We start from the raw sequence: 24,801 nt of genomic DNA, 5'->3' as shown, positions 1-24,801 counted from the left end.
TCAATACCTCCTCATTAGTTATGTGATCAACCCATCTACTCTTCAGCATTCTTCTGTAGCACCACATTTCGAAAGCTTCTATTCTCTTCTTGTCTAAGCTATTTATTGTCCACATTTCACTTCCATACATGGCTACACTCCATACAAATACTCTCTTCTTCAGAAACCCTTCCCTTGCCATTGCCAGTCTACATTTTATATCCTCTCTACTTCGACCATCATCAGTTATTTTGCTCCCCTAATAGCAAAACTCATTTACTACTTTAAGTGTCTCATTTCCTAATCTAATTCCTTCAGCATCACCCGACTTAATTCGACAACAATCCATTATCCTCGTTTTGCTTTTGTTGATGTTCATTTTGTATCCTCATTTCAAGACACTGTCCATTCCGTTCAACTGCTCTTCCAAGTCCTTTGCTGCCTCTGACAGAATTACAATGTCATCGACGAACCTTAAAGTTTTTATTTCTTTTCCATGGATTTTAATGCCTACTCCGAATTTTTCTTTTGTTTCCATTACTGGCTCAATATACAAACTAAATAACATTGGGGAGAGGCTACAACCCTGTCTCACTCCCTTCCCAACCACTGCTTTCCTTTCATGTCCCTTGACTCTTATAACTGCCATCTGCTTTCTGTACAAATTGTAAATAGCCTTTCGCTCACAGTATTTTACCCCTGCCACCTTCAGAATTTGAAAGAGAGTATTCCAGTCAACATTATCAAAAGCTTTCTCTAAGTCTACAAATGCTAGAAATGTTCGTTAGCCTTTCCTTAATCTTTCTTCTAAGATAAGTCGTAAGGTCAGTATCACCTCACGTGTTCCAACATTTCTATGGAATCCAAACTAATCTTCCCCCAGGTTGGCTTCTACCAGTTCTTCCATTCGTCTGTAAAGAATTTGCGTTAGTATTTTGCAACTGTGACTTATTAAACTGAAAGCTCGATAATTTTCACATCTATCAACACCTGCTTTCTTTGGTATTGGAATTATTATATTCTTCTTGAAGTCTGAGGGTATTTCGCCTGTCTCAAACATTTTGCTCACCAGATAGTAGAGTTTTGTCAGGACTGGCTCTCCCAAGGCCATCAGTAGTTCTAATGGAATGTTGTATACTCCCGGGGCCTTGTTTCAACTTAGGTCTTTCAGTGCTCTGTCGATCTCTTCACACAGTATCATATCTTCCATTTCATCTTCATCTACATCCTCTTCCATTTCCATTATATTGTCCTCAAGAACATCGCCCCTGTATGGACCCTCTATATACTCTTTCCATCTTTCTGCTTTCCCTTCTTTGCTTAGAACTGTGTTTCCATCTGAGCTCTTGATATTCATGCAAGTGGTTCTCTTTTCTCCAAAACTCTCTTTAATTTACCCCTCCATTGTGGTTGCACCTACAGTACGGCTATCTCTGTCGTTGAGGCATGCAAGCCTCCCCACCAACGGCAAGGTCTGTGGTTCATGGGGGTGAGTATTCTGAGTCTCCACGTATCCTGTTTTACACATACGTAGCCTAGGCCTTTTTTTATGTTTTCAAAATGTTTTTGATGTGAGGAGAGTGGCCCCATACAATCAGACCATATGACATATAGTACCGGAACAGTACAAAGTATGTCACCCAGAGGTATCCCAGAACACTAAATCCCTTAGCTTCAAAATGAGGTATAACACCCCAATATATTTTTTCACTCCTTAGAGTAAATACCCAAAAGTTGTTTTCTATTTCTATAGACATTCTCATTAGGAGTTGTTGGGTTTTATCAGGACTGCACAGGAATTTATTAGCTGCAAACCAGTCCAACGCTGTATCAAGAGTTTCTTTTGTTACCCTATTCAGATATGAGATTCTTCCATGTGTGATAAGTAGAGTTGTATCATCTGCATAACATATGACAGAATGAGCTACGTTATTAATGAAAATCATTGATTGCTGCAATGAAGAAGAAGGGACCAAGAATAGATCTTTGTGGAACATCTATGTTGTTTTCTATTAAGAAGGAATTTATGTTTCTGACTGAGACAAACTGTTTTCTATTGTTTAATAAGAATGCATTACAGCTAATATGCTCCCATGCACCCCATAAAACTCCAGCTTTCTTATTAGTATGTCAACAGGAAAAGAATAATTGACCTTGCACTGGGTTGATATGTACCCAGTAGAACAGTTCATAATGGGAAGGACCCTATTTGATATACATTCACTGTAAGGAAACTTCGAAAGAAAGAGAGATTATTGTATAATAGGTGTAAAACCTTCCCCCCATGAACCACGGACCTTGCCGCTGGTGGGGAGGCTTGCGTGCCTCAACGATACAGATAGCCGTACCGTAGGTACAACCACAATGGAGGGGTATCTGTAGAGAGGCCAGACAAACGTGTGGTTCCTCAAGTGGGGCAGCAGCCTTTTCAGTAGTTGCAGGAGCAACAGTCTGGATGATTGACTGATCTGGCCTTGTAACATTAACCAAAACGACCTTGCTATTGTGGTAGTGCAAAAGGCTGAAAGCAAGGGGAAACTACAGCCGTAATTTTTCCTGAGGTCATGCAGCTTTTTCTGTATTGTTAATTGATGATGATGGGTAAAATATTCCGAAGGTAGAATAGTCTCCCATTCGGATCTCTGGGCGGGGACTACTCAGAAGGACGTCGTTATCAGGAGAAAGAAAACTGGCATTCTATGGATCAGTGAGTGGAATGTCAGATCCCTTAATCGGGCAGGTAGGTTAGAAAATTTAAAAAGGGAAATGGATAGATATAGTGGGAATTAGTGAAGTCTGGTGGCAGGAGGAACAAGACTTCTGGTCAGGTGAATACAGGGTTATAAATACAAAATCAAATAGGGGTAATGCAGGAGTAGGTTTAATAATGAACAAAAAAATAGGAGTGCGGGTAAGCTACTACAAACAGCATAGTGAAAGTATTATAGTGGCCAAGATAGACATGAAGCCCATGCCTACTACAGTAGTACAGTTTTATATGCCAACTAGCTCTGCAGATGACGAAGAAATTGAAGAAATGTATGATGAGATAAAAGAAATTATTCAGGTAGTGAAAGGAGATGAAAATTTAATAATCATGAGTGACTGGAATGCGGCAGTAGGAAAAGAGAGAGAAGGAAACATAGTAGGTGAATATGGATTGGGGCTAAGAAATGAAAGAGGAAGCCGTCTGTTAGAATTTTGCACAGAGCATAACTTAATCATAGCCAACACTTGGTTCAAGAATCATAAAATAAGGTTGTATACATGGAAGAATCCTGGAGATACTAAAAGGTATCAGATAGATTATATAGTGGTAAGACAGAGATTTAGGAACCAGGTTTTAAATTGTAAGACATTTCCAGGGGCAGATGTGGACACTGACCACAATCTATTGGTTATGAACTGTAGATTAAAACTGAAGAAATTGCAAAAAGGTGGGAATTTAAGGAGATGGGAACTGGATAAACTGACTAAACCAGAGGTTATACAGAGTTTCAGGGCGATCATAAGGGAACAATTGACAGGAATGGGGGAAAGAAATACACTAGAAGAAGAATGGGTAGCTCTGAGGGATAAAGTAATGAAGGCAGCAGAGGATCAAGTAGGTAAAAAGACGAGGTCTAGTAGAAATCCTTGGGTAACAGAAGAAATATTGAATTTAATTGATGAACGGAGAAAATATAAAAATGCAGTAAATGAAGCAGGCTAAAAGGAATACAAACGTCTCAAAAATGAGATCGACAGGAAGTACAAAATGGCTAATCAGACATGGTTAGAGGATAAATGTAAGGATGTGGAGGCTTATATCACTAGGGGTAAGATAGATACAGCCTACAGGAAAATTAAAGAGACCTTTGGAGAAAAGAGAGCCACTTGCATGGATATCAAGAGCTCAGATGGAAACCCAGTTCTAAGCAAAGAGGGGAAAGGTGGAAGGAGTATATAGAGGGTCTATACAAGGGCGATGTGCTTGAGGACAATATTATGGAAATGAAAGAGGATGTAGATGAAGATGAAATGGGAGATACAATACTGCGTGAAGAGTTTGACAGAGCACTGAAAGACATGAGTCGAAACAAGGCCCCCGGAGTAGACAATATTCCATTAGAACTACTGGCAGCCTTGGGAGAGCCAGTCCTGACAAAACTCTTGCATCTGGTGAGCAAGATGTACGGGACAGGCGTAATTCCCTCAGACTTCAAGAAGAATATAATAATTCCAATCCCAAAGAAAGCAGGTGTTGACAGATGTGAAAATCACCAAACTATCAGTTTAATAAGTCACAGCTGCAAAATACTAACACAAATTATTTACAGACGAATGGAAAAACTGATAGAAGCCGACCTCGGGGAAGATCAGTTTGGATTACGTAGAAATGTTGGAACACGTGAGGCAATACTGAACTTACGACTTATCTTAGAAGAAAGATTAAGGAAAGGCAAACCTATGTTTCTAGCATTTGTAGACTTAGAGAAAGCTTTTGGTAATGTTGACTGGAATACTCTCTTTCAAATTCTGAAAGTGGCAGGGGTAAAATACAGGGAGCGAAAGGCTATTTACAAATTGTACAGAAAGCAGATGGCAGTTATAAAGTCGAGGGGCATGAAAGGGAAGCAGTGTTTGGTAAGGGAGTGATACAGGGTTGTAGCCTATCCCCGATGTTATGCAATCTGTATATTGAGCAAGCAATAAAGGAAACAAAAGAAAATTTTGGAGTATGTATTAATATCCATGGAGAAGAAATAAAAACATTGAGGTTCGCCGATGACATTGTAATTCTGTCAGAGACAGTAAAGGACTTGGAAGAGCAGTTGAATGGAATGGACAGTTTCTTGAAAGGAGGATATAAGATGAACATCAACAAAAGCAAAACAAAGATAATGGAATGTAGTCGAATTAAGTCGGGTGATGATGAGGGAATTAGATTAGGAAATGAGTCACTTAAAGTAGTAAACAAGTTTTGCTATTTGCGGAGCAAAATAACTGATGATGGTCGAAGTAGAGAGGATATAAAATGTAGACTGGCAATGGCAAGGGAAGGGTTTCTGAAGAAGAGAAATTTGTTAACATTGTGTATAGATTTAAGTGTCAGGAAGTCGTTTCTGAAAATATTTGTATGGAGTGTAGCCATGTATGGAAGTGAAACATGGACAATAAATAGTTTGGACAAGAAGAGAATAGAAGCTTTCGAAGTGTGGTGCTACATAAGAGTGTTGAAGATTAGGTGGGTAGATCACGTAACTAATGAGGAGGTATTGAATAGGATTGGGGAGAAGAGGAGTTTGTGGCACAACTTGACTAGAAGAAAAGATTGGCTGGTAGGACATGTCCTGAAGCATCAAGGGATTGCAAATTTAGCATTGGAGGGCAGCGTGGAGGGTAAAAATTGTAGCGGGAGACCAAGAGATGAATACACTAAGCAGATTCAGAAGGATGTAGGTTGCAGTAATACTGGGAGATGAAGGAGCTTGCACAGGAAAAGATTAGCATGGAGAGCTGCATCAAACCAGTCTCAGGACTGAAGACCACAACAACAACAGGTGTAAAACAAAGCATAGGACTATAGATAGACAGATATTGAATGAAATGCATTTGGCTGTCAAGAGAGCATTGTGTGATGCCTTTAGTCGGTACTGTAGCAAAATATTGTCAAATGGTCTTTTGCTGAACCCAAAGAAATTGTGGTCATGTGTAAAGGCTGTTAGTGGCACCAAATTTAGTGCCCAGTCTTAAGCAAATCAGACAGGGATTGAAATTGAGGGTAGCAAAACAAAAATTGAAATGCTTAACTCTGTTTTCAATTGTTCCTTTACAAAGGAAAACTCATGAGAACAGCCCCAATTTAATCTTTGTACCACTGAAGAGATGAATGAAATAAGTGTTAGTGTCAATGGTCTTGAGAAACAAGCGAAATCATTAAAATTGAACAAAACTCCAGGGCCTGATGGAATCCCTTGTAGATTCTATACTGAATTTATGGCCGAGTTAGCCCTTTTCTAACTATAATCTATTGTAGTTCTTGGAAGAAAGAACAGGTCATATCCATCTACAAGAATGGTAATAGAAGTGATCCATAAAACTATTATCCAGTATCCTTTACAATGATTTGTTGTAGAAACTTAGAACATATTCTGAGTTCAAACATAATGAGACATATTGAACAGAGTGAGCTCCTGAATGCCATCCAGAATGGATTCCAAAAACATTGATCACGTGAAACCAAACTTGCTCTTTTCTCACATGACTTGTGTGTTTGTCCAAGAACTGGGCATGGTTTTTTCTTCCAGGGATCTACAGTAGATCATAGTTAGAAGAAGGGCTAGAATGCTATTTTCACTCTGCAGCAGAGTGTGCGCTGATATGAAACTTACTGCCAGATTAAAACTGTGTGCCGGACCGAGACTCGAACTCGGGACCTTTGCCTTTCGCAGGCAAGCGCTCTGCCAACTGAGCTACCCGAGCCCGACTCACGCCCTATCCTCACAGCTTAACTTCTGCCAGTACCTCGTCTCCTACCTTCCAAACTTTACAGAAGCTCTCCTGCGAACCCTGCAGAACTAGCACTCCTGAAAGAAAGGATATGCAGAGACATGGCTTAGCCACAGCCTGGGGGATGTTTCCAGATTGAGATTTTCACTCTGCAGCGGACTGTGCGCTGATATGAAACTTACTGGCAGATTAAAACTGTGTGCTGGACTGAGACTTGAACTCAGGACCTTTGCCTTTCGCAGGCAAGTGCTCTACCAACTGAGCTACCCGAGCACGACACACGCCCCGTCCTCACAGCTTTACTTCTGCCAGTACCTCGTCTCCTACCTTCCAAACTTTACACAAGCTTCCCTGCAAACCCTGCAGAACTAGCGTTCCTGAAAGAAAGAAAGAAGAAGGGCTAACTCTCCTGCAAATTCAGCATAGAATCTGACAGGCATTCCTTTGGACCTTGGAGCTTTGTTTAATTTTAATGATTTCAGCTTTTTCTCAACACCACTGTCACTAATACTTATTTCATTCATCTCATTAGTGGTATGGCAATTAAACTGGAGCTATTCTCATGGGTTTTCCTTTGTAAAGAAATATCTGAAAACAGAGTTAAGCATTTCAGTTTTTACTTTGCTACCTTCAATTTCAACTCCTGTCTCTGGGCACTAACTTTGGTGCCACTAATAGCATTTACATATGACCACAATTTCTTTGGGTTCTGCAAAAGATCACTTGACAATATTCAGCTACAGTACCCACTCAAGGCATCACTCATTGCTCATTTGACAGCCCTATGTATTTCATTCAACATCTGTCTGTCTATAGTGCTATGCTTTGTTTTATACCTATTATGCAGTAATCCCTCTTTCTTTAGATGTTTCTTACACGATCCTTCCCTTTATCAACCGTTCTACTACGTACATTATCTACCCAGTGCATGGTCAATTATTCTCTTAAATTTGAGACAGAGTTCCTCTACATGCTCCTGATATGTGCTGAAAGTTTCAAGTTCCTCTTTGAGAAATGACATTTGTGATTTTTTATCTAGTTTACTGAACATATATATCTTTCTGCTTGTTTTAATTATCCTTTGTACTTTGTTAATCATTGCTGCCACAACCGTGCCATGGCCACTGATACCAGTTTCAATGTGGACATCCAAAAAGAGGTCAGGTCTATTTGCTCCCATTAGATACAATATATTTCCATCACAAGTGGTGTCCTATTTATCTGTTCTAGGAAGTTTTCAGAGAAGGCATTTAATGAAGTTCCACCTGATGTTTTATCATGCCCACCATCAACAAAACTCTAATTTTCCCAGTTAAGTCTCCACCAATGATTGCAGTTTGATTGGGGAACTTGCATACAAATGACCTGAGGTTTTCTCTGAAGTTTTCAGTTACATCAGGAGATGAGTCTGGTGGCCAATAGAAGGATCCAATTATCATTTTATGCCCACCCCTGATACTCCGTCTTGTCCAAACAATCTCACATGTAGCTTCAATTTCTTTCTCGGTGTGGATTTGACTTTCTTGTCTACCTCTGAAAACACATCACCTCCATTTCCCAGTTGCCTATCATTTTGATATTGGATTTAACATTTTTGTCACAATGTTTTTGGTGTGATGTACCTTCACTAATGACGTGAGAGGTTTCAGAGATCACGCGTCCTTACAGTTCATAGGCCCACTTATAGAGGCCACATGGGTTGGTGTCCTGGCATGCTCTGGTGAGCCACCATAGAAACAGTATTACTTAAGAGATCACAAATGAGTACTTGGCCTAAGGCTCAGTTGTCACTCTAGAAGAGAGCAGAGATGCTGTGGACATGCCCAAAGTTCTGAGGAGTGATGAACAAAGCCACGAGTGTGGCAGACTGCCATTCGGTCATGCCTGCTCAGCCTACAGCTTCATCACCCCCTCCACTTGTGATGACTGGAGATGTCAGTGTGGCAGTCCACCACGTGCAAGAGCTTGCTCCACTGACTGCCCAATCTGACCCAACATGTACTATGACCTGGCCCCCTCCATGGACATCAAGATGAAAGATGATCTGGTGAAGATGATGTAATAGTGCACTACACACTTGCCACATCACTTCTGGCTGATGAGTGGGAGCAAAGGAAGGTGGCCAGTGCGCTGTTTCGCCTCAATGACAAACAGCTGAATTGTTAAGGCACCTGTGCACCAACTGGCATCAAAAAGGCACTCAAGAATGAGAAGCACATTTCTGTCTCTACCACCGGTGGCAGAAGATGTGTCATCACCAATGAGAGTATGGCAGCCTTAGCCTGGACCACCATTACGTCTAGACGTGCAGCTGGGCCCATATGATGCTGTCCCCAACACTTACAGCAACTGCCAACCACTTCACCAAGCTGGCAGATGATGAGATGGTTGAGCACTGACCATCCAGGCAGCAGGAGACATGGGCAGTACCCAAAGTGCCTGCTCAGGAGAAGAAGATGCGGCAGCCTGCCGATCTGCAACCACAAATGCTCAATCGCAGCGATGGCTAGTCTTTGAGGTTGCTGAAGACTATAAGGACTTCCAGCAACCCATAATGCAGATGCAAGTTGTAAACACTGGAGATTGCACCAAGATGATGAGCAAGGCGTCAAACCAGGGCATACACTGATATACACATGCTGCCGTCCCTAAGAAATTACTGAAGATCATTGTCAAGGGATTCCCTGTGATGGTGGATTTGGAATTTGTAAAAGAAGATCTGGTGTGGCTTGACTTGAGGTGCACAAAGTGATGCATGTCAAGTCCCATGCTACACACAAAGAGGCACCTTCCCTGTTGGTTATCACCACCAATATCTCAGAGAACAGGTGGCCAGCACTAAGATCACTATGGAGAATCTTAAATAAAGAAGGGCATGGTACAGTGCTTCCAGGGGGAGATGTGGCTCACCACTGTTATTGTCCCGAGGTATGCTTGAAGTGCGCAGGTGGCCACGCCAGCCGCAGCTGTCCATTCCCAAGGATGCATGTACCCAAGTGTGCAAACTTTCGTGGCCCACATGTAGCAACTTACCATACCTGCAAAGTTATTAAGGCCACAATAGCTCACCAACATGGACAGCAGCCCAAGAGGACTACCGACTGATCCATCTGCTGTCTGAGCCCAGATAGGCGGCAAGGAGTCTGCCAAATGAGAGGGCGTCGCCGGCAGCTGACACTGCAACAGCCGCTCCCACTGAAGAGGGCATCAGAGAATGGCATGCCCATGATTGCAAATGTGTCGAGAGGGCACACTAAAAGAATTGCATGTTGATTCTTCTAGGAGAAAAATGTGCAGAGAAGAAGATGACAACACGATGGATGTCGGCAGGAGTGGAAACAACCCAGCCACTGCGTAAAACCCAGCTGCATCCAGTCACAACACAGCAACTCCTGTGCATGCAGGAGAGCTGTCTGCAGTCATCTCCACACTCTCTGCAGTACTCAAAATGGTCTTGCACCTGGCCAAGATGTGGCAGAGATTAGCAGAGGCAGTGCTGACTACCATGCCGGTGGCTGCGAAGCAGCTGTCAGAGTAACATGCCCCCATCGCAGTTCAGGCTGGGAGCTGCAAAGTCAGGCCTGTCATGAGCCACCACAGCTGTGTGCACCACAGACAGCAAAGAAGCACAAAAAATCCTGAGAAGGACAAACTTCTGACGTCAACGATAAGAGAAGCAGTACATTCTGTGCGCAACTACAGAAGCTATGGAGACAAAGTAAGTTTAGCCTACTAGGGCTCCACCTACCCAGCTGTCGAGGGGAGCCCCTGACAAGGTCCCATCCATATGTCTGTCTGCTTAGCCTATTCTGTAACCTGTATTACTGTTGTCCAGTCGACCTGTCAGTGCTATGAACAACCTGTACTTCATTTTATCTTGCGTGTTGCTCTTTGAAGTGCTATGTCCCATAAATTGTGTTTGCTCTTGCTATAGCAATTTTACAGCTGATAACAGCAAAACTAAAAGTGATTCATTATAGTACAAAAATGGATTACATTTTTACCCAAAATTGATTGCAAAGGAATAATGTTACAGTGTTTAACTTACACATTAATTTCTTTTTCTTAAAAGTCTTCGGACTGGTCCATGGTCTGTTGTATGAAATTTAGTAGTTGCTTCTCCTGCTGGGTACAGTAAGCAGTTAGAGAAACAAGAAGTAATTTTTCTGGTGACATGTTGCAAATCTAGTTTTTTCCCTTTTTTGCTAATTTTCATTTCTATATTTTCCTCATAACTCTTATTAAGACAGTTTGATATCTGAAAACATTTCATATTCTTATTTGAGGGTGGAGAATAGGCACACATGTTCGCATCCAATATTTACATAACATTCTGGCTAAAGCATGTGAATTTATATTGATAATAAATATGGTGTACATAATAAAAATAATACAAGTTAATATACTACTAAATCCGATTAACATGTCTGTTCATGAAGTTGCCAGAGAATCTTAGTCAATGTAATATGAAATACGTACAAAAAAGTTACGTGAAACATAAAATCATCTTCAGATTCCACACATTTTAAATGTGAATTACTCATCCACAAGCAATAGAAGTACAACACATTAAAGATAAGAGTAATTTTATGACTACTGTGAATGCACAATGGATCATTTTGTGACATTTCATTAGTTTCACTTGATTGCTGACAAATGGAACAGGTGAATTTATTAGTAAACATATAAAGAATTTGGAAACACAGTTCCCTACTTTTGCCCTTTTATTCATTGTTCACCAACTTCACAATTTATGATACAGTAATGTGAGACATGAAATGTCATTAAATAAATTTTCACAGACTCATTTACGTGTGACTAATTTAATTTTATTCGCAAGTTTTTGTTACAACGTCAAGTTGAACATATATATTTCAGAATGACACAACACATATAAGTCACAGAGCAAGTTGACAAGCAAGACATGTGAACACAGTAATGTTCGAATGAGCACTGAGTCCAAGTCTAGCGGCCGCTGGCTGGCTGACCGCTTAGGTGGCATGGCTGCTGCATGCTTGGCAGACAGCGGCGCATGTAGAGGATGTGCATAATTGCGTGGAGGCACTTTGAATGATCAGTGAGTCACAACACTTTTCCCCTCTTTGAAATTTTTGTGCTGGTCTTGATGGAGGTGGCCTGTAGATTGCTAATGTCCATAGGCGTTGTTTGACTGGCCGTAAAGTCTCGAGGAGGAGGCTTCCCATAGGGATGGAAGTGTCCCTGATGACAATGGAGAGGAAGGGGTCGAATCTGCTAGGGCCCCGTGCACCAATCTGCCCATTGCGGCAAGTCCCGTTGATATAATAGGAGACATGGGCGATGTGTCGGTATCCGTAGGAGAAGGAGGCAAGTAGATGGCTCCGACAGATGATGGTCCTCCAGTTCCTGCATGGGCACGTCTCCTGGTGGCATCCGTTCTTGTACTGGCACTGAGATGATGGTGAGAGGGCTGCATTGTGGGTAATGAGATATGCCAAGATCCCAAGCATCAGGTAGAGCCGAAGGTGGTGTAGCAGCATTCGGAACATGCGTTGCCAGCACACGAGGCCGAGCTGGTCCAAATGATGCACTTCAACACCCGTGTCCATCTGGATTTCATACAGGCATTGGCCACGGTGTCGTCAGATGCATCCCGGACTCCATTTTGGCCCCCTGCCATATCCCCATACTCAGACAAGGTCGGCAGCGGTGAACCGGCCAAACAAAGGCACCCGCAGATGTTTGGTGGAAAGCCGCAGAAGCTAAAGTGGCGTGTGGAGCTGCCGGCCATGTAAGAGCTCAGCCGGGCTGTGGTCACCCATGGGGGTGAAACGGTAAGAAGTTAGAAACTGGAGAAGCGAATCAGCAGCAGCAGAAGAAGTCAGGAGTTTCTGCATCTGAGCCTTAAATGTGCGGACCAGTCGTTCAGCCTCACCGCATGATTTTGGATGGAACGGAGGGGCCGTGATATGCATAACGCAGTGATGAGTACAAAAATCTGCAAAATCGGAAGAGGTAAATTGTGGACCATTATCAGTAAGAAGAGTAGAGGGAAGGCCTTTGAAAGAAAAACTGCGGACGAGGGCACTTGTGGTTACCGCGGTGGTAGGCGACGTGCAACGGACAATGAAAGGAAAGTTAGAGTAGGCGTCAATTACGAGGGGCCAATAAGTACCTAAAAATGGTCCCATGAAGTCAGCATGAATGCGCTCCCAGGGCATCTCAGGCGAAGGCCACGGTGACAAGGATGACTTCGGGGTGGCGGCCTGTGACTCACAAGGGCCACAGCCAGAGACCATGTGTGCTATTTCAGAGTCGATGGCAGGCCAGTACACATGACGGCATGCCAGAGATTTTGTGCGAGACACACCCCAGTGCCCTTGGTGAAGGAGGCGCAAGACCGAAGGCACGAAAGACGCAGGTACCACAACATGTGGTGAAGCATTGTCGGTGGAAAGGAGGATAACACCATCCCTAGCCATGAGGCAGTAGCACAAAGCATAGTAGTTCCGCAACAGGTCAGAAGTCTTAGCGGACAGACGATCTGGCCAACCCTTCTGAATACAATGTAAAACCCAGGAGAGGGTAGGATCAGAACCCGTAGCCGCCGCCAGCCGGTCCCCTGTGATGGGGAATCCGTCCACAACCCACTTCTCGGCAACATCCAGGTGGAAACACAAAAGTTCGTCCTTATCGAATGCCAGATCAGGACCCATGGGAAGGCGAGACAGTGCAGCAGCATTTGCATGTAGAGCCGTCGGCCAAAAATGAATCTCATAATTGAAACGAGACAATTAAAGAGCCCAACGCTGGAGGCGGTGTGCAGCCTTGTCGGGAAGTGACGATGATGGATGAAACAAGGAAACAAGTGGTTCGTGATCCGTAACAAGGTGAAAGTTAGATCCATAGAGAAAAACACCAAACTTGTGAAGAGCATAAATAATAGCCAAAGCTTCTTTTTCAATTTGAGAATACTTTTGTTGGGCCTGTTTTAGCATAGTCTTCAATTTCTGGAAAGGCGTATCACATGATGCAGACCAGTAAGGTATGTTTTTATGCAACAGTCGATGCAACGGCTGGGCCACTGAAGCAGCAGACAGTAATAACTTGTGATAGTATGCTATTTTTCCCCAGGATGGCATGCAGTTCCTTAACAGATGTTTGGCAAGGAAGGACATCGATCACAGTGACAGTTTGCTGAAGTGGACGAATACCATCCCGAGAGAGTTGAAACCCCAAGTACGAGAGAAATACCTGAAAAAATTGTGATTTCTGAAGGTTACACTTAAGACCAGCATTCTGTAAGACATGAAAAAGTGTGCGGAGATTCCAAAGATGTTCTTCAGTGGTGGAGCCAGTGACAACAATGTCGTCCATGTAATTGATACACCCAGGGACAGGGAGCAATAATTGTTCCAAAAATCGCTGAAAGAGAGCAGCAACCCCGAATGGCAAGCATTGGTATTGATAGAGGCTGAAAGGTGTATTAAGGACCAGAAACTGCCGGGAAGCAGCCTCAAGAGGAAGTTGATGATAAGCTTCTGACAGGTCAATTTTAGAAAAATACTGGCCTCCAGCAAGTTTAGTGAACAGTTTTTCAGGTTGGGGCATAGGGTAAGTGTTGATGAGGCACTGAGCATTTACAGTGGCTTTGAAATTGCCACAGAGACGAATATCACCATTTGGCTTAGCAACGATAACGACAGGAGAGGACCACTCACTGGAAGTGACACGAAGCAAGACCCTTGAAGTAGTGAGACGATCCAGTCCCATTTTACCCGATCACGAAGGGCCACAGGAATGGGCCGAGCCCGAAAAAACTTAGGCCAAGAAATGGGTTTGAGCGTGATATGAGCTTGAAAGTCATTTGCACAACCTAACACAGGAGAAAAAGGGGACGAAAATGTCGTCGACAAGGAATCCAACTGAGCATAAGGAATATCATAAGAGACGATATTGATGGAGTCATCTATGGAGAACGCAAAAACGCGAAAGGCATCGAAACCAAAAAGATTCTCTGTGTTACTCTGGTCGACCACAAATAGGAGAACAGTGTGAACGACAGATTTGTAAGATACCTCAGCATTAAATTGCCCCAAGAGAGAAATCTTCTATTTATTGTACGTCCATAATTGCCGAGTGACAGGTGATGGGAATGGAGAACCCAACTGAAAATACGTCTGAGAATTAATTATAGTGGCAGCAGAACCGGTATCCACCTGCATGCAAATATCCTGACCAAGGATTTGGACAGTGAGGAATAACTTCCTTGAAAGGGAAGAAGTGCAATTGACAGACAACACAGAATCAGAATCAGCGTCATGTTCATGAACATCATGCATGCGGTCGGACTTGCAAATGGAAGACACATGACCTTTCTTTTTGCAATTGTGACACACAGCCCAGCGTTGCAGACAATCCTCGCGTGAATGTTTCATAAAACACCGCAGACATGAAGGAAGTTACTAGGGGTTTTGCTGCAGCTTCTTAGCGGGTTGTTTACGGTTAGGCCGAGGCTGCGCGTGGGAGTGCACTGTGGCCATGTCGGCCGGCGGGGATGCGCCGCACGCATTGTCAACAGCACACAGAGTTTGTATTTCCCCCAACAGTAACAAATTGACACTTTCAACTGAGGCCATGAATTTCAGCAGCCCAAGCGCAGTAGGACTGATGCAGTTGTTTTTGACAATGATAAAAGGCAACACGAGAGGCTACCACATGTGTTAGATTTTGAAAATAGACAGACAGAAGTCAGCATAAATCAGCAAAGGACAAAGACGCAGGATCTTTCAAAGGAGCCAATTGCGACAACAACTGATACATTTGAGGTGAAATCCAGGAAAGGTACAGAGACTTACATGTTTGTTCATCCATGACATGAAATGACAAGAAGTGCTGTTGAAGACGTTTTTCATAATCAGACCAGTCTTCTGCCATCTCGTCGTAAGGAGGAAAAGGAGGTATAGCCAATGACGAGAAACGCCCCGCATTTGATGCCGTGACGAAATCACGAATCACTGCTGTTAGAAGCGTTTGCTGTTCCATGAGACCTTGCAACAATTGCTTGACAGTAGCCATGGAAACCTGTGGGTCAACGATGAAAAGGAAAAATCCACTACCTCGTTGCCAATTGTTATAATGTCTAGTTGAACACATATATTTCAAAACGACACAACACATATAAGTCACAGAGCAAGTTGACAAGCAAGACATGAGAACACCGTAACATTCGAATGAGGACTGAGTCCAAGTATAGTGGCTGCTGGCTGGCTGGCCACTTAGGTGGCGCGGCTGCTGCATGGCTGGCAGACACCGCCGCACATAGAGGATGCATGTAATTGTGAAGCGGCACTTTGAATGATCGGCGAGTCACAACAGTTTTGTTATGTCCTATATGGGAAGTATTAGTTTTAAATGTGGGAAACATGTGAAAATTGGTGTTCTGATAAACTCAGAAATTAATTTCAAGAGTTGTGCAATGAGGATACAGTTCCCCAAATTTACACAGAAATATGTGACTCAAGAGGGGATTACCAGGCAGCTTTCAAGAAAACCATTGTTGCCATAATTGTAAAGACATCATATAGCAGCAGAACTTACAGAATTGAAGATTTTACAAGGATTCTAACAAACAAGGTTTCAAAGAAAACTGAGCAAAATAAGATGTGCAGAAAATATTTCAAGCAAAAATTAGGGCAAAATACAACTGGAGTTCTTTCATAAAATGACTCAGCATATGCATATTTTAAATATATAATTTTACATTATTTATCAATAGAAGAATTGATTCAAGACTGCAATTTTATTAGAAGACACTCATATTCATTCCTTAAAAACTATGGATAGGTTAGTCAAAGAATTGGGTGATTCAAGAAAAGAAGAATGATAACACCCAGCTGGGGTAAACAATAAAATGAGAGGACACACAAAATGCACACAAGATGCTCTGCTAAATCCTGATGAATTAAATCACTACTTTTTAAACTCAGTTACAGAAATAGAAAACAATATTCATGCAACAAGCTCATCAGCAATGGATCTGATTAGAGCCCCACTGCCAGGTGGCCAGACAACGACATTTGTTGATATTATAAAAGCTGTTTTCAAATTTTCGAATTCTAAAATTTTGGACTGCTATTGGTCGTCCAATTACATAACTAAAAAGACAGTACATGCAGTCTCTACACCATTAGCTTTATTCAGAGCATTTCCATAAACACTCAATTTATCAAAAGTTATCCCACTTTTTAAAAAGGAGGACAAATACCTTCCCCAAAGCTACAGAGCAGTCTCAATTGTGCCAATATTTTCAAAGATATTTGAGGCACTGCTACAAACATGAATAAGCAGCTACTTTGAAAAACACAACTTCCTGTGTAACAACCAGTTTAGTTTTCACGAGGGGAGAAACACAACAGAAGTCATTTCAGAAGCTGTGGATCAAATTTTAGCAGCTCTTGAAGACAAAAATATGGCATCACTGCTATGATGTGACCTAAGCAAAGCATCCAATGGTGTTCCTGTTGACATACTAATAAGAAAGCTGGAGTTATATGGGGTGCATGGGAGCATGTTAGCTGTAATGCATTCTTATTAAACAATAGAAAACAGTTTGTCTCAGTCAGAAACGTAAATTCCTTCTTAATAGGAAACAGCATAGGCGTTCCACAAAGATCTATTCTTCGTCCCTTCTTCTTCATTGCAGCAATCAATGATATTTATTAATAACGTAGCTCATTCTGTCATATGTTACGCAGATGATACAACTCTACTTATCACACATGGAAAAATCTCATATCTGAATAGCGTAACAAAAGAAACTCTTGAAACAGCGTTGGACTGGTTTGCAGCTAATAAATTCCTGTGCAGTCCTGATAAAATCCAACAACTCCTAATGAGAATGTCTATAGAAATAGAAAACAACTTTTGGATATTTACACTAAGGCGTGAAAAAATATATTGGGTGTTATACCTCATTTTGAAGCTAAGGGATTTAGTGTGCTGGGATACCTTAGTGTGACATACTTTGTACTGTTCCGGTCCTATATGTCATAAGGTCTGATTGTATGGGGCCACTCTCCTCACATCAAGAATATCTTAAAAAGACAAAAAAAGGCCTAGGCTACATATGTGTAAAACAGGATACGTGGGGACTCAGAATACTCACAATTATGAATTTATATTTTTGTGTGTCTGTTCTCTATGTTAAAAATAATATTTCAGATTTTGCTGCTAGAGAAGAAACTCATGAACACAGCACCAGAGCTAAGGCTATTATAAATATACCAATGTACAGGTTTGCAAGAACTAGAAATTCCCACAAAGAGAACCCACTCAAAATTTTCAACAAAAGTGCAGCCTATTTTTGGTCTATGGATCTAACATTTTTAAAAAAATTACATGGTACAGCTAGCTATCAGATCACCCATTTTACAATATCAAAGAATTCTTTGAGATGCCTGAGGAAGACATTAGCAGTTAACAGATTTTCCCATACTCTACTGTATCATTCCAAGGTGTGCTTACATTTTGTATAATTATTCTTCTGTGTGTTGTATAATTATGTCCTGTATGCTCTATCCAATTATTATTGCACAATGTTTGTACAATACTATGGTAAATATTAGAAATATATTAGAAATATATTAGAAATATTAGAAATATTCCTGTAGCATATTTTATTATTGTGGTGTTTAACATGTATACTAGAACCTGTATTAAACAACAGTGATGAAGCCTATTTCATTGTAAAATGATCAATAGTGAATAAAAATTCTCAATTCTTGAACATGTGCCAGGTAGTGCAATCACAATAGAATAGTGATCCACCTTCTTAATTGCACACAGGGGTGAATTAGAGTTCCTTTTCCTGAATTTTTACTCACTGACAAATGGAGCAAAATTTCTATTTAGGATTTAAAAAAATTATTTGTCCTTTTGTCCAGTGTGGGAAACGTAAACTATATGTGTTGCAGTTTAAATGGTATAAACAATTATTATATAGTGCTAATGCAAACTGAGCCACCATGTGATATGTGGTAGTTCTACACAGTAAAAGTAAAATTTTTATAACATCGGTGTCTGATCGTTTGGCTATTTTCTATAACATTGATGTAATCTTGACACCACAATAATGAAAATGGAAGCATAGTTACAGTCAACTGGGTTACAAAATAATTTCTGAAAATGTAATGAATATTCAACCAAAAGATTATTGAACCTTTTGAATTAATGTTTCACAGTACTGCAGTTTTCATCAATAATCAACCTAAAAAGTAACATTGTATTCAGATAATAGAAAGTACTAATATTTTTCAAATATCAGGCCAAAAGATGTAGTAATATGCTGTTATGTTTAGCCATTTGGATAAGAAAATTTTGAAAAAGATTCTTAAACTTGACAAAAATGTAGCTTTTATATGTCATATCTATGAAATTTTAGTTCAGTGATACTTTTTTTTATAGTCATCAGTCTTCTGACTTGTTTAATGTGGCCCGCCACAAATTCCTGTCCCGTGGCAACCTCTTCATCTCAGAGGAGCACTTGCGACCTATTTCCACAATTATTTGCTGGATGTATTCCTCTCTGTCTTGCTCTACAATTTCTGCCCTCTGCAACACCCTTAAATATCATAGAAGTCATTCAATGATGTCTTAACAGATGTCCTATCATCCTGTCCTTTCTCCTTGTTAGTGTTTTCCATATATTCCTTTCCCCTCCTATTCTGCACGGAACATCCTCATTCCTTACCTTACCAGTCCACCTAATTTTCAACATTTGTCTGTAGCACCACATATCAAATGCTTTGATTCTCTTCTGGTCTCGCTTTCACACAGTCCACGTTTTACTCCCATACAATGATATGCTCCAAACGTACATTCTCAGAAATGATGAGCTAGGTACCAACTATATATTCTAGGTAGTTTTCTGAGAAGGCACTTAGTGAAGTTTCACAGGTTGTTTTATCACACCCTCCACCAACAAAACTCTAATTTTCCCAATTAATTGTTGATTGATTAAAGTTTCCCCTGATGATTACAGTGTGATTTGGGGAATTTACATACAAGTGAACTGATGGTTTCTCTGGAGCTTTCCGTTACATTAGCAGATGTGTCTGGTGGGTGACAGGAAGATCCATTCATCATTTTATGCCCACCCCTGATACTGAGTCTTGCCAATCTCAAATGCAGCTTCAATTTCTATCTCAGTAGATCTGAGTTTCTTAGCTACTGTGACAAATACACCACCTCCATTTCCTATTTGCCTATCCTTTTGATTATACTTAAATTTTCCCCAAATATCTCATTGCTATCAATTTCAAGTTTCAAGCACTTTTTCTGTTGTTTGAAGCTGGTTCCTTCCGCCTTATGTAATTCAGTGATAAGCGGTGTGTGTCTGTGTGTGTATGTGTGTGTGTGTGTGTGTGTGTGTGTGTGTGTGCTGTTTTTTTCCAATATCTTATGTACATCTATTATAACTTTACATATATGTTAGTGTAATGATGACTTCCATACAAAGAAATTTGTCTACAGATGAATGAACACATTAATAAGTAAAAAATGTTTGTTCTTTAACTTCTAATGGTAGATTTGGTAATAATGTTCAAAAACATTTGCACTCAATGCAGTTAAATGATAAAAATGAATTTATTGAATTTAGTGGTTACTGATTTGAACCAAACATTATCTGTCTTGTAACAAATCAACAGGGAGCTGAACTTGAATTTATCAAATTTCTTAATTTCATGCAAAATAACACTCCACACTGGATGTGCTGCTGCTAAAATAATGTCCAGGCAATATGCCACATGACATTTAAGTAATTTTATATGATACTTGACTAGAATTCGAGTGTAGGAAAAGGGAGAGAAGGAAACATAGTAGGTGAATATGGATTGGGGCTAAGAAATGAAAGAGGAAGCCGTCTGTTAGAATTTTGCACAGAGCATAACTTAATCATAGCCAACACTTGGTTCAAGAACCATAAAAGAAGGTTGTATACACGGAAGAATCCTGGAGATACTAAAAGGTATCAGATAGATTATATAATGGTAAGACAGAGATTTAGGAACCAGGTTTTAAATTGTAACACATTTCCAGGGGCAGATGTGGACTGTGACCACAATCTATTGGTTATGACCTGCAGATTAAAACTGAAGAAACTGCAAAAATGTGGGAAATTAAGGAGATGGGCCATGGATAAACTGAAAGAACCAGAGGTTGTACAGAGTTTCAGGGAGAGCATAAGGGAACAATTGACAGGAATGGGGGAAAGAAATACAGTAGAAGAAGAATGGGCAGCAGAGGATCAAGTGGGTAAAAAGACTAGGTCTAGTAGAAATATTGAATTTAATTGATGAAAGGAGAAAATATAAAAATGCAGTAAATGAAGCAGGCTAAAAGGAATACAAATGTCTCAAAAATGAGATCGACAGGAAGTGCAAAATGGCTAAGCAGACATGGCTAGAGGACAAATGTAAGGATGTGGAGGCTTATCTCACTAGGGGTAAGATAGACACTGCCTACAGGAAAATTAAAGAGACCTTTGGAGATAAGAGAACCACTTGTATGAACATCAAGAGCTCAGATGGAAACCCAGTTCTAAGCAAAGAAGGGAAAGCAGAAAGGTGGAAGGAGTATATAGAGGGTCTATACAAGAGCGATGTACTTGAGGACAATAGTATGGAAGTGGAAGAGGATGTAGATGAAGATGAAATGGGAGATATGATATTGCGTGAAGAGTTTGACAGAGCACTGAAAGACATGAGTCGAAACAAGGTCCCCAGACTAGACAACATTCCATTAGAACTACTGGCGGCCTTGCGAGAGCCAGTCCTGACAAAACTCTACCATCTGGTGAGCAAGATGTATGAAACAGGCGAAATACCCTCAGACTTCAAGAAGAATATAATAATTCCAATCCCAAAGAAAGCAGGTGTTGACAGATGTGAAAATTAACAAACAATCAGTTTAAAAAGCCACAGCTGCAAAATACTAACACGAATTCTTTACAGACAAATAGAAAAACTAGTATTAGCTGACCTCGGGGAAGATCAGTTTGGATTCTGTAGAAACACTGGAACACGTTAGGCAATATTTACCCTATGACTTATCTTAGAAGAAAAATTAAGGAAAGGCAAACCTACGTTTCTAGCATTTGTAGAATTAGAGAAAGCTTTTGACAATGTTGGCTGGATTACTCTCTTTCAAATTCTAATAGTGGCAGGGGTAAAATACAGGGAGCGAAAGGCTATTTACAATTTGTACAGAAACCACAAGGCAGTTATAAGAGTCGAGGGACATGAATGGGAAGCAGTGGTCGGGAAGGGAGTAAGACAGGGTTGTAGCCTCTCCTCGATGTTGAGCAAGCAGTAAAGGAAACAAAAGAAAAATTTGGAGTAGGTATTAAAATCCACGGAGAAGAAACTCTAAGGTTTGCCGATGACATTGTAATTTTGTCAGAGACAGCAAAGGACTTGGAAGAGCAGTTGAATGGAATGGACAGTGTCTTAAAAGGAAGATATAAGATGAACATCAACAAAAGCAAAATGAGGATAATGGAATGTAGTCGAATTAAGTCGGGTGATGCTGAGGGAATTAGATTAGGAAATGAGACACTTAAAGTAGTAAATGAGTTTTGCTATTTGGGGAGCAAAATAACTGATGATGGTCAAAGTCAAGAGGATATAAAATGTAGACTGGCAATGGCAAGGAAAGCGTTTCTGAAGAAGAGAAATTTCTTAACATCTAGCATAGATTTAAGTGTCAGGAAGTCATTTCTGAAAGTATTTGTATGGAGTGTAGCCATGTATGGAAGTGAAACATGGACGATAAATAGTTTGGACAAGAAGAGAATAGAAGCATTCAAAATGTGGTGCTACAGAAGAATGCTGAAGATTAGATGGGTAGATCGCATAACTAATGAGGAAGTATTGAATAGGATTGGGGAGAAGAGAAGTTTGTTGCACAACTTGACCAGAAGAAGGGATCGGTTGGTAGGACATGTTCTGAGGCATCAAGGGATCACCAATTTAGTACTGGAGGGCAGCGTGGAGGGTAAAAATCGTAGAGGGAGACCAAGAGATGAATACACTAAGCAGATTCAGAAGGATGTAGATTGCAGTAGGTACTAGGAGATGAAGAAGCTTGCTCAGGATAGAGTAGCATGGAGAGCTACATCAAACCAGTCTCAGGACTGAAGACCGCAACAACAACAACAAACTTTACTATCAGTCACTTACTTATAATGCAAATAATAAAGCACACAACATTTTCTATACATTAATGTAACTATGAAGGTGGTTTGATATGTCTGGTAAATTTCCATGAAAGAAGGAGACATTTCATTCAACCCCTCATGGATTAATGAATTTAAACACGGTTGGATAAACACCAAAGACAAAACACACTCTGGCCATCCAACTGATGCCACCACAAAGCAAACCATTGCCTAAATCCATGACTGCCAAAAGAAAATTCGTGAGATTGAAACAATGAAAACTCCAGGTTGGAACATAAACAATGTAAGGAAAAGACAGATTTCTATTCACCATACAGATGACACATTATATTGCAGACAGACACAATTAAAAGACACTTACACAGTAGCTTTTGGCCAAAGCCTTGTTCAGAAAAGGAAACACACACACATTCATTCACACAAGCAAGCGCACCTCATGCACACATCACCACCAGCTCTAGCAGCTCACATAGGAGCTCTGACGAGATGAAAAGGCAGTAGGACTGCCGGACCAGGTGTATAACCCTGAAAGGAGACTATGTTGATAAGTAAGGTGAGTTGTTTATGAAACAAACAGTGTTTGTTGCTCTTTTCCAGGCTTTTCAAACCACCTTTGTAGAGCATAAACTATCAATTTTTAGAGTAACTTACTGTTACTTCAACATCAAATCTTCCTGGACGGATAAGAGCTTTATCTAAACTATCCCTCCTGTTTGTAGCTCCAAGGACAATCACTCCCTGATTCTGATCAAATCTGAAACAGAGAAAATATGTAGAAAAATCAAATTTAAATGTAGAACAAATAAGAGGAAGACAATAGATTATCCCAAACACAAGAAATAACTGACAACAAAAACTATATATATGGATAACACACATACAAAGGATATAATTATTTAATGCCTAAGAGTAGATAAAATGAAATACTCTCAGAAGCTTAATTCCATGCTTCACTACAAAGCAAAAGGTAAAAATCTCTTGCAGAAAGCACTGACTAGTTTTGCCCTTCAAATGACTGCATATATGGATTGTACACAGCTTTTCTAAGTAAAAAAATGCTTCATAATGAGCAATATCACCACTTCTATTTCATATATTTTGCAGACTGTAGTTGCAGAAGAAATAGCAACAACTGAGCATGGTAGTGCAGTAAAAATGTTTAATTTTCTGAAAATTTTTGTCTGTCACAGACAGTGATATGTGAGCCTTGTTATTAGTATCCACTGAAAAAATAATAATTAAAAATTAAAAATAAATAAAAGAGAGATTGAGAGAGAAAGAGAGAGAGAGAGAGAGAGAGAGAGAGAGATGTTAATGTCTATGAAACCAATACAAATAAAACGGGCAATGAAACTTTTATAAATGTAATGGACTAATGTAAAAAACTCCATTCTGATTAAGTCTCATAGACAACTAGGTCTTGTTGGGAATTAGATTTTTCTTGATTGCTATTGCTGAACTGTATTCTTTTATGTATCTGATTAGGATGTGCAGACTGAATGTCCATTAAATATATAAAAAAATATTTTGTTGCATTAAGACTATTTCATTCCAGGAATCTTTGCAAGTTGGATAAAAGGAAAAGATAAATTTCATTTGGTAGAAGTGAGGTAATTAATTACATATACTTTTCATTTGGTTCACAATTATTTCAAAAGCCATTTTGTGTGCATTTAGTATTTGCATATTATATTCATAAGAGCCTACAGTCATCTATTTTTCTCAAAGTCCAATAACTTTTGTGGGTGCATTTATTGCAAGGGGAAACGAGTTGTTTTCAGACTTCATGGATATAGCTGAGATTGATGCAATGATATAATGTGGCTCCAGTTCTCTCATAAAGTTACACCCAAACACATAATTTCAATAAATAATTTTACATAACATTTAATTCTTGAAATTACAATGAAATGAACACCTTTCGCGGGCAAGTGCTCTACCATCTGAGCTACCAAAGCACGACTCACGCCTGGTCCTCACAGCTTTGATTCTGCCAGTATCTCGTCTCCTACCTTCCAAACTGTACAGAACCTCTCCTGCGAACCTCGCAGAACTAGCACTCGTGAAAGAAAGGATATTGCCGAGAAATGGCTTAGCCACAGCCTGGGGGA

The 24,801-nt window shown here is 40.4% G+C and overlaps 1 protein-coding gene across 5 annotated transcripts in view; it reads right to left on the bottom strand.

The window, feature by feature from the left end:
* Positions 1–24,801, bottom strand: part of LOC126281423 (ATP-dependent zinc metalloprotease YME1L-like) — a 252,411-nt gene that overhangs the window by 101,494 nt on the left and 126,116 nt on the right. For all 5 annotated transcript variants that reach the window (XM_049980379.1, XM_049980388.1, XM_049980395.1 and 2 more), the window contains one exon: positions 23,342–23,444. In XM_049980379.1, coding sequence (XP_049836336.1) covers positions 23,342–23,444 — 103 coding nt within the window. The remainder of the gene's footprint in view (positions 1–23,341; positions 23,445–24,801) is intronic.

Source organism: Schistocerca gregaria, chromosome 1 (genome assembly GCF_023897955.1).
Source record: "Schistocerca gregaria isolate iqSchGreg1 chromosome 1, iqSchGreg1.2, whole genome shotgun sequence".
Lineage (NCBI taxonomy): Eukaryota > Metazoa > Arthropoda > Insecta > Orthoptera > Acrididae > Schistocerca > Schistocerca gregaria.
This window is presented reverse-complemented; position numbering and strand designations above follow the sequence as displayed.